This window comes from Oryctolagus cuniculus, chromosome 15 (genome assembly GCF_964237555.1).
Source record: "Oryctolagus cuniculus chromosome 15, mOryCun1.1, whole genome shotgun sequence".
In the NCBI taxonomy this organism is placed as follows: Eukaryota; Metazoa; Chordata; class Mammalia; order Lagomorpha; family Leporidae; genus Oryctolagus; species Oryctolagus cuniculus.
In genome coordinates, this window is record NC_091446.1 from 1003501 (window position 1) to 1015907 (window position 12407).

The 12407-nt window shown below is 65.6% G+C and overlaps 1 protein-coding gene across 1 annotated transcript; it reads left to right on the plus strand.

Annotated features, from left to right (window-relative positions):
• The first annotated feature begins 1419 nt into the window (after window positions 1–1419).
• On the plus strand, window positions 1420–12199 carry BNIP3 (BCL2 interacting protein 3). Its single transcript, XM_051830100.2, has 6 exons — window positions 1420–1632; window positions 7515–7665; window positions 8164–8248; window positions 9777–9883; window positions 9950–10099; window positions 11519–12199. Exons 1-6 carry the CDS (start codon window positions 1587–1589, stop codon window positions 11562–11564), a joined length of 585 nt encoding a protein of 194 aa, XP_051686060.1. The 5' UTR covers window positions 1420–1586; the 3' UTR covers window positions 11565–12199.
• The last annotated feature ends 208 nt before the right edge of the window (window positions 12200–12407 follow it).

Sequence of the window (12407 nt, forward strand, 5' to 3'; positions counted from 1 at the left end):
CATCGCAGCTCCCTGGCAGTGTGGACCCGGGAGGCAGCAGGTGCCGGCTCAGATACCGGGCCCTGCCACCTGGTGGGGGCCTGCGTGGAGCTCCTGGGCCTGTGCCACTGTGGTGGGGGCCTGTGTCACCGCGGTGGGGGCCTGCGTGGAGCTCCTGGCTCCTCTGCCACCCCGGTGGGGGCCTGCGTGGAGCTCCTGGGCCTGTGCCACTGTGGTGGGGGCCTGTGTCACCGCGGTGGGGGCCTGCGTGGAGCTCCTGGGCCTGTGCCACTGTGGTGGGGGCCTGTGTCACCGCGGTGGGGGCCTGCGTGGAGCTCCTGGCTCCTCTGCCACCCCGGTGGGGGCCTGCGTGGAGCTCCTGGGCCTGTGCCACTGTGGTGGGGGCCTGTGCCACCGTGGTGGGGGCCTCTGCCACCGCGGTGGGGGCCTGCGTGGAGCTCCTGGGCCTGTGCCACTGTGGTGGGGGCCTGTGTCACCGCGGTGGGGGCCTGCGTGGAGCTCCTGGCTCCTCTGCCACCCCGGTGGGGGCCTGCGTGGAGCTCCTGGGCCTGTGCCACTGTGGTGGGGGCCTGTGCCACCGTGGTGGGGGCCTCTGCCACCGCGGTGGGGGCCTGCGTGGAGCTCCTGGGCCTGTGCCACTGTGGTGGGGGCCTGTGTCACCGCGGTGGGGGCCTGCGTGGAGCTCCTGGCTCCCGGCTTCGGCCCGGGGCCAGCTCTGGCTGCGCGGCATTTGGTGAGTGACCCAGCACAGATCTTTCTCCAGCTCTGTGCCTTGCAGATGAGTCGGAAATGGACAACCACATCACAAGAGCGAGTGTGGAGGTAGTGCGTCGAGCTACGTCCCTGCCCAGGCAGAGGCGGCCGCGGGCCTGCCCATCGCCCACGTCCTACAGGGAACTTCATGGGGCCCGGGTGAGGCTGCACCTCCTGGCCGCCGGTTCGAGTCCCGGCTGCTCCATTTCACGGAAGGATCCGCGGCACTCCTCACTTACTAGAGATTCGAGGGTCTCCCGACGGCAGGCAGGCCGCCCTGGGGCTCCCGACCGCGTCCACCCGGAGGCCGCCCTGCTCACGGCGGTCGCCCGGCCAAACCCAGGCCCTTAGGGCACGAACACGGGGCGCCACACGACCTTCCACGCCAGCCGGAGGGCTGCGTCCTGCCCGCCCGGGGCCCCGGCAGAGCCTACGCTCGGAGAGGGCGCGCGGACGCGGACCGGGGCCACCCCGCGCTGACGCAGCCCGCTGACCCGCGCGGGCCGCTCGGACAGCCCCGGGGGCGGAGCCCCGGCCCCGCCCCCGCCCGCGCCGCAGCCCCGCCCAGCGCCGTCCTGGGCCCGCCCCGCGCACGCGCCGCACGTGCCGCACGCGCCACGGGCCCCCGCGCACGCGCAGCGCAGGCCCCGCCCCGCGGCCCGGGGGCGCCGCCGCAGGGCCCGCCCAGTGCGTCTTGGCCGGCGGGGCGCCCGGGCCGCCTCACTCGCGCAGCCGCGGCTCGGCGCGCTGGCCTGGCCGTGCGGGCCCTCGGCGCTCCGGCCTCGACCGTCGGAACGCACCCACAGCCCGGCCGCGCTGCCGGCCCCGGCGCCATGGCTCAGAGCGGGGCCCCTGGGCTGCAGGAGGAGAACCTTCAGGGTGAGGCCTGGGGAGGCGGCGGGGGCGGCGCGGGGAGGCCCTCGCGGCGGGGCCGGGCGGGTCGGACGGGACGGAGAAGCCTGCGTTCCGCGGCGCGGGACCGCCTGGAGTCGCGCCCTGGACCCCCGGCCCCGGCTCGGCGGAGTGGGGTTTCGGGGTCTCTAACGTCCGTGCCCGGGAGGCTTTCCTGGGGGAGGGGCGCGGGTCCGCGGCGGCTCGCTTGGTGCCCACGGTGCAGGTCGTCCGTGCGCTACAGAGACCCCACGGTGCAGGTCGTCCGTGCGCTACAGAGACGCCCACGCGGGGAGGGCGGCGGCCTGCGCGTGGGTCCGCGGGGCGCGGGCCCGACCTCTGCGGCCTGCGAGGGGCGGCCGCCGCGCAGGGGGAGCGCGGGAGGAGCGCACGGAGGCGGATGCCGTCTGCTCGCCGCTCCGCCGCTGGAGAGCCGGGCGGCCGGGGTTGAGAGCGCTGGGGACGGGGCGATGGGCCCCGCAGCGCCCGGGTCTCCTGGTTCTCGAGCCCTGCTTTGGAACGGCCCCGTTTTGAGCGCCGTAACGCAGCGATTTCGAAAACTGCAGTGACTGACAGTGCCGCCGTGACGTAGCCCGGGGTTTCGGTGCAAAGCGAGACCCCAGGGGTGCGCCGTGGCCGCCCCGCCCTGGCCTCTGGCTCTCCCGTGCCCTGCGCACACCGGCCTGCTCGGTCCCGGCCAGCGTCCGATGGCGCTTTCTCAGTGTCCGAGAGAGGACGGCTGCACCGGGGCAAACTCACTGCGGATCCTGCGGGCCTGGGCGTACGTGCGGCCGGGCACTCGCTCGCTGCCCAGCCCAGCGCCGTCACGTGGGGCCTCGCAGCTGCCCAGGATATGTAATCCCTGCCTGCCTGCGAGGTTTGATCGCCTCTTGTTTACCTCTGGCCCGCGGGCAGGCCCAGCGCCGGCCCAGGCGGCCCTCCCTGGGCCCGGGCAGCAGGCTCGGGAGCCCTGGTCCCTGCTGCCCGCGCTCCGGGCGCCCGCCCTGCCTTTCCTGTGCTCTCGGTGTTCTGCGGGGCGGGGGGGGGGAGGAGGAAGTCGCATTTGTCCTGGGGGGGGGACGCGTCGGGTCCATTGCCCGGGGGTCTCAGGCAGCCGGGTTCTGGTCTCTACATCGCAGGAAGGTTCAGAGGTGAAGTGGGAAACAAGGCTGCACGGTGGGTGGGGGGACTCGGGAGCGCCGGCGGGGAGCTTGAGCCACGTGACCGGGGCGCTCGTAGAAGCCCGCAGCCTGAGTTCTTACGTCCAGTCGTGCCAATCCGGTCTCTTTCCTCTCCCCGCTAATGGGCTTTTGAATGGAAGAACAGGACTTCTGCAGCCCACCCTCGGGGAGAAGCACTGTGGGGCCTGGGGCTCCGGTCCCTTCCAGGCTCACCAGGCTCAGCAGCTCCCTTGCGTCAGGCTTCCCGGGGAAGTGCACACACACCCCCCCCCCCCATCCCTCTGCAGCCCCGTCTCCCGTCTCGGAGCCCCCGGCTGTGCACCGTCTCCGTGGGGCTTCTGGGTGTGCAGTGGGTGGCACAGGGATTCTGAACTCGGGGACAGGCCCTGGGGCGACTGTCCCATCCCAGACGCCACGTGAGGTTCGGGGGCTGGCTGTGGCCACGGAACCAGCACCGGGGGACGGGGGCCTACAGGGTTACCCCGGCTCTGACAGGGCAGTGGGGTGGAGGTCCGACGAAGCTTGCTATTTTAACAAAATGGAAGAATAAGTGGAACCTAAGAAGTGGCTTCAGAACTCTGAAGAGCTGGGTCGTATTGAGTCTGTGGTTGAGGGGGTTTACATCCGCCTGCTGTGTATCTTGTTAGCAAAGTCAACCAAAAACTAAAAAACAAACCTTGATTTATTTGAAAGGCGGACGACAGACGATCGCTTGCCAAACAGCAGCCTGGGGTGGCTGGCCGGAGCCAGGAGCTCCGTCGGTCTCACGCAGACACAGGGCTCGGGCCGGGCCGTCGGTTGCCGCCTGCCGGGGCAGGAAGCTTGGTTGGGAGCAGGGAGCCAGTACCAGACGTGGGTGCTGAAACCTGCGCCGGGGGGGGGGGGTGCTGCCAGCCCCAACCACGCAAGCCTGGCTAGAGACTTCTAGAATGAGGTCCCTGGGTCCTGCCTTTGCGGTGCTGGGAATACATTGTGGTTACAGTTACCAGGAGACACTGAACTGGATGGCACCAGTGCCCAGCTCCGGAAGCGAGGGGTTAGCGGCGGCCTCTCACTTGCAGGAAGCACCTTCTCAGGGAGTTGCTACAGGTTAATGATAAAACTCCTGTCCCTTAGTAAATCATTTCCTGAAATACAACTTTTGAACCCAAAGTTTTTGTTTTCTGAGTTTGTTTATTTTGAGATTTGGAGACGGAGCTTCCGCCTGCTGCTTCACTGCCCAAATGCTCACCACAGCCGTGGCTGGACCAGGACAAAGCAGGAGAGCGGACTCGTCCAGGTCTCCCTGCCGGGCGGAGGCACTCCCCTGCCTGCTGGGCTGTGGCCGCGGCCGGAAGCAGCCAAGACTCCACTCTGATGGATGGGGCGTCCAAGCAGCGCCGCAGCCGCGTGCTGCACGCCCGCGCGGGGTGACGGGAGAGTGCAGGGCCTCGGGTTGAACGTCCCCTCCAAAGTTCAGGTGTGTGCTTTGATAGTTGGAGTTGATCGAGGGGGCTGGCGCTGTGGCGTGGTGGGTAAAGCCGCCGCCTGTGGCCCCGGCATCCCCTGTGCATGTCCTGGCTGCTCTGGCTTCCTGCTGATCCACCTGGAGAAACAGCAGAGGTGGCCCCAGTGTTTGGACCTCTGCCACCCATGGGGGAGACCTGGATGAAGCTCCCGGCTTCAGCCTGGCCCAGCCTTGGCTGTTGTGGCCCTTTGGAGAGGGAGCCAGCCGAGGGAAGATTCTACCTCTGATTCTCTCTGCAACTCTGCATTTCAAATAAATCTTTTGAAGTCAGCGAGGCCTTGAGGGTTCCTCCTTACCTGTGGGTCCGGGTGCCCTGCTGGAGGGGCTTGGTGGAGGGCACTGGCTTGGACTGCTGACCCCAGAATGTGAGCAGCATCTCGTCTCTGGTTTCTGTGAAAGCAGCACCGTCAGGGACGTGCATTGGCCTCCCCATGTGAGGAACTCCCGCTGCCTCTGTCTGCAGTTCCTGGCCCGGAGCTCCAGTGGTGGTGAGACGTGAGCGGTGAGCAGGCTGCCCGAGACACGCATCTCATGGCAGTGCCTGGGTCACGCCCAGCTCCGCTTCCCGCCACCGCACCCTGGAGGCACCACGTGGGAGACTGGAACTGAGTACCGGCTCCTGACTTTGGCCTGGTCTACACCTGGCTGTTGCTGGCACTTGGGGACTGAAGCGTCACGTGGAAGGTCTCTTCTCCCTGCTTTTCAGAAGTGGAAATGAAGGAACAACACTTAAAAGGAACACCTGGGGACTGACTGGTGCTCCTGGAGCCAGCACATGAAGCCTTGGGAAGAGAGGAGGAGTGGAGGGAGGACACTGGCAAGGCCCCAGGGAGGGGCCTTGGAGGCCCACGGAGCTTCAGAGTTTGTGGGCACATCCCTGTGGTGGCAGGGTGGTGTGCCCTGCAGTGGGGGCGCTGGCCCCTCCCTCACTCCCGAACTGTGTCCTTCCTGATAGAGTACTGGGCCTGAGGGTCGTGGGGACCCCTGGGTGTGTAGGTGGCAAGGCAGGAGTGTGGTAGCCTGGCACCCCGTTTGCAGCTGGTGTCTGTAGGGGGCATTTGCCGCTCGCTCTAAGCGGTAGCAGGACTGAGTTGTTGGGACAGTGGCGGGTGTCAGAACCTTGCTTGTTGGTGTGGGGGAAGGAACCCCACGTTTGGTGCCAGGGTGGAGCTGGAGAAAGGACCACTCCCCTAGAACTGCGTACCTGTCAGTGTCCAACCTGGGCAGTGTTCGCTCAGGTAAATGGAGAATCTGCGTAACACAGCGGACCCAGGGAAACAGGAGCCAGAGGCCGCGGCCCGGGGAGTGGCTCCGCGTTCAAGGGGCCACCGTCCCCAGGCCGGGGAGACTGGAGTGCTGCAGAGCCCGGGCCCGTGTGAATTAATGATGCCCCACGTGGGCCGGGCCAGCGCGGGGCAGTGCAGGCAGCTGCACAGAGAAGGCGTGGGGCTGGGGCTGGTGACCGTGTCTGCTGCAAACCCACCCTGCATTCCCAGGCCTGCCTTTGGTGCTTTTTCGGATGGTTAGGTGCGCTCTGTGCACAGGGCCAGGCCTGCCTCCCCCAGAAGAGGTGCTGTGGCATCGGGAACTTGCCCTGCTTCCCTGTGCTGCGTGGTGCTGCGTGGTGCTGCGTGGTGCTGCGTGGGTGTAGCACAGGCACAGCTGGGTGATGGTTGCTGTACTTAATGGTAGTGCCTGCAGAATTAACTTACTCATTTTCTAGTATGACTTTTCTCCCGATCTTCTGTAGTCTGCCTCCGTCTTCTCCCTACTGCAGCCCGTACCTCTGTGTGCCGCCTGCATTACCTGTGAGCAGATCTTTGCTATACAGTCAAGCAGACGTGTGACACGGCCGCCGTCTGTCTGTGTGCTGGATTGACGAGGGGGCACCGCAGTGCAGGGGAGCGAGGCTGTCCCGTCTCAGGTCGGGTGGGGGTGGCACGCAGCTGTCCCGTCTCAGGTCGGGTGGGGGCGGCGCGCAGCTGTCCTGTCTCAGGTCGGGTGGGGGTGGCACGCAGCTGTCCCGTCTCAGGTCGCGTGGGGGTGGCACGCAGCTTCCCGTCTCAGGTCGGGTGGGGGTGGCACGCAGCTGTCCCGTCTCAGGTCGCGTGGGGGTGGCACGCAGCTGTCCCGTCTCAGGTCGGGTGGGGGCGGCACGCAGCTGTCCCGTCTCAGGTCGGGTGGCACGCAGCTGTCCCGTCTCAGGTCGGGTGGGGGTGGCACGCAGCTGTCCCGTCTCAGGTTGGGTTGGGGTGGCACGCAGCTGTCCCGTCTCAGGTCGGGTGGGGGCGGCACGCAGCTGTCCCGTCTCAGGTCGCGTGGGGGTGGCACGCAGGTGGGTGCATGGGGGGAGCAGCCACAGGGGAGCATCACGTGCGAAAGGCTCTGTGCAGGGAGCACACAGCCGTGGTGCAGGCCGAGGTCCAGGTGACCCACAGTCATGAGAAGCGAAACCCTCATTAGGAGTGAGACGCCAGTGGGCACGGCGTGTGGCGCAGAGGGCAAAGCCGCCGCTGCAGTGCCGGCCTCCCATAGGGCACCAGTTTGTGCCCTGGCTGCTGCACGTCCAGTCCAGCTCTCTGCTGTGGCCTGGGAAAGCAGCAGAAGATGGTCCAAGTGCTTGGGCCCTGCACCCACGTGGGAGACCTGGAAGAAGCTCCTGGCTTCAGATTGCTGAAGCTCTGGCCGCTGAGGCCAGTTGGGAGCTCTCTGTTTCTCTCTCTCTCTCTCTCTCTGCCTCTCTTCTCTCTCTGTGTAACTCTTTCAAATAAATCAATAAATCTTTAAAAAAAAAAAAAGTGAAACGGCAGGTAAAGCGCAGGGGCTCGGCGTGAGGCGCCGCGGCCCCGTCGGCTGTGTGGGAAAGTGGGACCATTTGCTCATAACCCGAGCACACGTTACTTTTCAGCCCAGTAATCCTCCTGCTCAGTAGGTGCCCAGCCGAAGCCCGTGCAGGCGTGCACCCTGGACAGGTACCGAACCTCTGTCTGGTAACGGGCTGCCTGTGCACGGGGAGTGAGGGCGAGGCCAGCCCAGGCTGCGTGGGGGCGTGTGTGCTACGGACATGGGTCACTGTGTGTCGCCGGGGAACCTCTTGGGAATGGAAGGCCTGCAGGGGTACACGTTCCAGTCCCAGGCTGGCTGCATTCCAGCCACGCCCCCTTTCCCTCCTCGTCCCGCAGGCTCCTGGGTAGAACTGCACTTCAGCAACAATGGCAACGGGAACGGCGTCCCAGCCTCCGTTTCTATTTATAATGGTGACCTGGAGAAAATCCTGCTGGACGCCCAGCATGAGTCCGGACGGAGTAGCTCCAAGAGCTCTCACTGTGACAGGTAGGCGTGGACAGGCCGCGCGTGGCAGGACTGCTGCCCTGGGGAGATGGTCCATGGATCAACGGGATGCCTGGATTCCAGGATAGGGGGCTGCACTCGGGAACAGCTCTGATGTTGGGACTGCGCCCCCTGGTGGGGAAGCTGACCTGGGGCTGTCTGTGGGGGGACCAAATAAAGCAAAGGAGCCCCCCGGAAACAGCGGAGCCCCGCCCTTCTCGCAGCTGCAGTATGGTCGGTCTCTAGGAACACACGCCTCTGCGGGTCCTGGTCAGGGCGGGGCCGAGTCACTGGTCTAAAGCTGGGTGCTCCCCAGAGCCGGGAGGCGGACCACGGAGCTGGCGGCGGCAGTCAGCCCCCCGCCTCTTCTGGGGGACACCCGGTGGCTGACTTGCTCCGCTGTCAAGACGGAGGAGTTCGGTCCTTGCGAACGGGCCCTGCCTCTCTGGTAGCATGTTGACGTGGCCGTCTGTTCTTCCATTCTGTTCACACCTTCCCAAGCCCGCCGCGCTCGCAGACACCGCAGGACACTACCAGAGCTTCTGAGACGGACACGCACAGCACCGGGGAGAAAACCAGCTCCCAGGTAGGCTCGGGAAGGGGCCGCAGCCTCGGAGGCGCTGAGCGGGACAGGCCTGGCTCTGAGGGGCTCTGGGTGGGGATGTCCCCAGTAGAGGGACATCACTGAGCTGACCACAGAAGGCGTGGAGGGAGGAACGTGGAGCGTGGGTGCCCTGCCACCATCCAGGGACTCCCGGCAAGCGAGACAGCGTTCCCTTGTGCCTGCGGCCCGGGGGAGGTCGAAGGGTGGCAGGGAGCCCCCTGCTGGGCGCGTTCCCTCCGCTGTTGGTTGGCCGATTGGGCCTCACTGGCTGTCAGTTACCTCCTGCTGTGGCTCTGGGCGTCCTTCTCACTCCAGACACCGGGTCCTTCCTGGCACCCAGCGCGGGGCTTAGCACTGGCAACTAAGCGGCCGGAGCCCAGGGTGAGACCGCTTCACCAGCCTGAACTCAGCCTGGTGCACCAGGCGCTCGGTGCTGTTGTGGGCGGGGCTGCAGACCCTCTGAAGGCTGAGTGTGAGCCCCAGGTCTTTCTGGGGTTTCGGGCCACGAGCGCAGGGCTGTTCAGTGTACCCAGGAGCGCAGTGCTGTGTTCAGTGTACCCAGGAGTGCTGTGTTCAGTGTACCCAGGAGCGCAGGGCTGTGTTCAGTGTACCCAGGAGTGCTGTGTTCAGTGTACCGAGGAGCGCAGTGCTGTGTTCAGTGTACCGAGGAGCGCAGTGCTGTGTTCAGTGTACCCAGGAGTGCTGTGTTCAGTGTACCCAGGAGCGCAGTGCTGTGTTCAGTGTACCCAGGAGTGCAGTGCTGTGTTCAGTGTACCCAGGAGTGCTGTGTTCAGTGTACCCAGGAGCGCAGTGCTGTGTTCAGTGTACCCAGGAGTGCAGTGCTGCGCTTGTCAGATGCAGTGTGTGTGTTCTGAAATGGCTTGTCTGTAGTGACCCCCAGAGCTGGGGGGGAGGCGGGGCTAGCAGGCAGTTGGTACCCTCGGCACTGGCCGGGGCGGCGCCCCTGGCACGGGCAGAGACTGAGTGGCAGGAGCCGGTTGTGAGGCCCGAGTGCGGCTCGGTGGACCCACGCTGTGGGTGTTCGCATTGTTTATTTCCCCTGCTTTTAAAAAGGAATTCATGATTAGATGGGGAATTTTGAAAATGCAAAAAGGAAAACACCTACATTCCTGCATTTAAAATCCCTTTTAATTAGTATTTTGTACAGATACCTGATTTTTTTAAATGCAGCTTAAACCGCGGTGGTCTGTAGACCTCTTTGCTTTCCGCGTCCCACGGGAGGACCTTCCCCTGCCTGTGCCTCCACGCGCGTCTCTGGCGGGCTCGCGTCACGGGCCTCCCTGGAAGCGCGGCTGCCGCTCCTGGCGCCACCGCCATCCCGCTGAGTCCAGGCTGGGCGCTCTGGGCAGGACCTCGCGGCGGGTTCTGTCCGCTCGTCCCCCGGGCCGCCAGCGCCTGGCTCCCTCCGAGCTTGCCGGCCTGCCGCTGGGTGCAGTGGACGCTGTCGCTTGTGGATGTGGCGATTGATCTGCTTTTCCCGTTTTCTCAGTCCGAGGAGGATTTCATTGAGAGAAGGAAAGAAGTGGAAAGCATCTTAAAGAAAAACTCAGACTGGATATGGGACTGGTCAAGCCGGCCGGAGAACGTCCCCCCGAAGTGAGTCTGGGCTCGGCTGGCGGGCGCCGGGTGCGCAGGCGCGGGCTGACCTCCCTGTCCCTGCAGGCAGCTCCTCTTCAGGCACCCGAGGCGCGCGGCCGCGCTGAGCATGCGCAACACGAGCGTCATGAGGAAGGGGGGCGTCTTCTCGGCGGACGTGCTCAAGGTCTTCCTGCCGTCGCTGCTGCTCTCTCACCTGCTGGCCATCGGGCTGGGGTAGGTGCGGCCCGCGGCCCGCGCGGCCTCAGGCCTCGGGGCCAGCTCCCGGCTGTGCCGGCGGCGTGTCCACACAGCCTGTGTCCCCACCCCGCACACCTGGCCGTGCCTCCTGTCCCGCGAGGACGTGGCGTCCAAGCAGGGGGTCCCGTCTGCCTTGCGTGCATCACGCGTGTGGTGCAGCCAGCCTCCCTCGCGCACAGCACGTGGCGCCTGCCTGCGCTCAGCTGGCTCCCCCTGCTGGACGGCTCGGCCACTTCATCCTGGCTGTAGCCTGTGACCCCGACAGGCCGGCGCGGCTCCAGTCCCTGCTGGTCTCCCTGGGAGGGGCAGGCGATGGCCCAAGTCCTTGGACCCCTGCCGCCCACACGGGAGGCTGGACTGAGCTCCACACTCCAGATTGGGCTGTTGCAGGCATCCGGGCAGCGAACCAGTGGGTGCAAGATGTGTGTGTGTCTGTCTGTCAAAGAAAAGATGGATATAATTCTGACTTCAGCTCGAGCAGCGCGGCAGAGCGGGGGGTTGACGGGACCCCCAGCTGCGCTCTCCCTCGGGCTCGCCCAGTCTGGTGTGCGCACGTGTTCCGTCTGGGCTGGCCCGAGCGCGCGTGCCTGGGGCAGGGTGCAGAGCCCCTCCCTTCCCCCACCCCGTCCCCGTGGCCAGCGAGGCCGTCTGTTTCCCGTCCTGCGGGACCTTGTGGGGCTGTCCTTCCCCGCCCGTGGAGATGACTTCTGGCCAGGGCCATGCACCCCTCCTCCTGGCTCCCCTGGCAGGCACCCCTCTGCTTCCTGGGCCGCAGCTGCTGTCCGCTGGGTCGGGGTCGCCCGCCCGCCCCTCCCCACGCTGCTCCACGGCTCTGGCAGAGCTTTCCGGAGTCACCAGGCTGCGCCCGTGTCACCAGGGAGTCCGAGTGTCATTTCCGAGCTTTCCATACAGCTGGGGGACGGTCCCCGGAGGCAGGTTCCATTACTGGACAGGCCGTATCGGGACGCAGCTCTGTCCACGGAGCCCGGCGGTGCCAGCAGCTTCCTGTTGACGCGGGGACAGAGCCCGCGCGCGCTCCTGCAGGCCCGGGCGGCCGGGCTTCTGTGCTTGCCCTTCCCTGAAGAGCCCTCCTCGTGCCTCCCCGGGTGGGCACCCACCCGCTCCCCCACGCCCTGGGCGCCTCTCCCCAGGACTGAGGGCAGAAGCTGGTAGGTGGCTCAGAGTGAGGCCGGCCCGCCCTGCTGGGCGACTTGGCCTGTACCCGGCCGCGGCAGGCACTAAGCAGGGCGCCCGCCTGGCGCAGGGTAACCGCGCTGCCCTGTGCCCAGCTGGCGCTCGGTGGGGGTTCACAGGAGAGGCGGCCTCACGTCCTGTGTAACAGATCTAGGCGGTGCCGCCACGGGCGGGGGACTAACCGCCTTCTTTCCCGCTCAGCATCTACATCGGCCGGCGTCTGACCACCTCCACCAGCACCTTCTGAGGACGTGGACGCGCACGTGCACGTGGACGTGGCCCTCGCTCACCCGGGGGTCGCTGCGGCTGCGCGGTTCCCTGAGTGCAAGAACGGACGCGGGCCGTGCGGGAACCGATCAGTGCGCATGTCAGGCTGATGAGTACCGCCTGCACCGGTCTGGTTGCCAGTTTTCTTAGGATATTAGGTAGAAATATCTGGTAGGTAGTTCTAATACTCAGCCATGATGTCCTATAGCATGAGAAGTGGAGCTGACACGTGAATCCAGTCAACACGACGTGCAGACGAGGGAGTGATGTGGATGGGAAATCAGCACAGCAAGGGGTCTGTCTAGAACAGAATCGTGGCCTTACATTCACACCGTTGTAGGAAATGTGCTGCATTTAATGGATAAGGTCGTCTACTGAAGACACTTGATTAAGCTCATTGTTGCTAAGTCATGCTTAGACACGGGGTGGGGGCAGGTGCAGCCCCACCCCGTGCTCCGTCGGCCAGGCGCTGCTCCCTGGGCGCTGGGGTCGGCCGGGTGCCCTCGCTTCTCCTCCTGCACTGCTTTGTGCTTGACCCCGGTGTCCTTGTAAAGCAAATCTGTCTACTTTTAAGAGACTGGAAATAGAAAAAAATAAATGTTTGCCAAACCTTCAGAGGGTACTGTGTTCATGTGCAGTTTCACATCGACATCAGGAAGCCAGGCCCGTCCTCCCTTCTCCGTCCTGCATTAGTGGGGCTCAGGGGGCAGGGGGCCGGGGGCCGGGGCTAGAGCAGCCGGATGGGCGGGCTCTCTGGAAATACAGACGAGTGACACGACCCACCTGTAGGAATCTGCTCTGAGTATCAGACTCTAAGAATTTC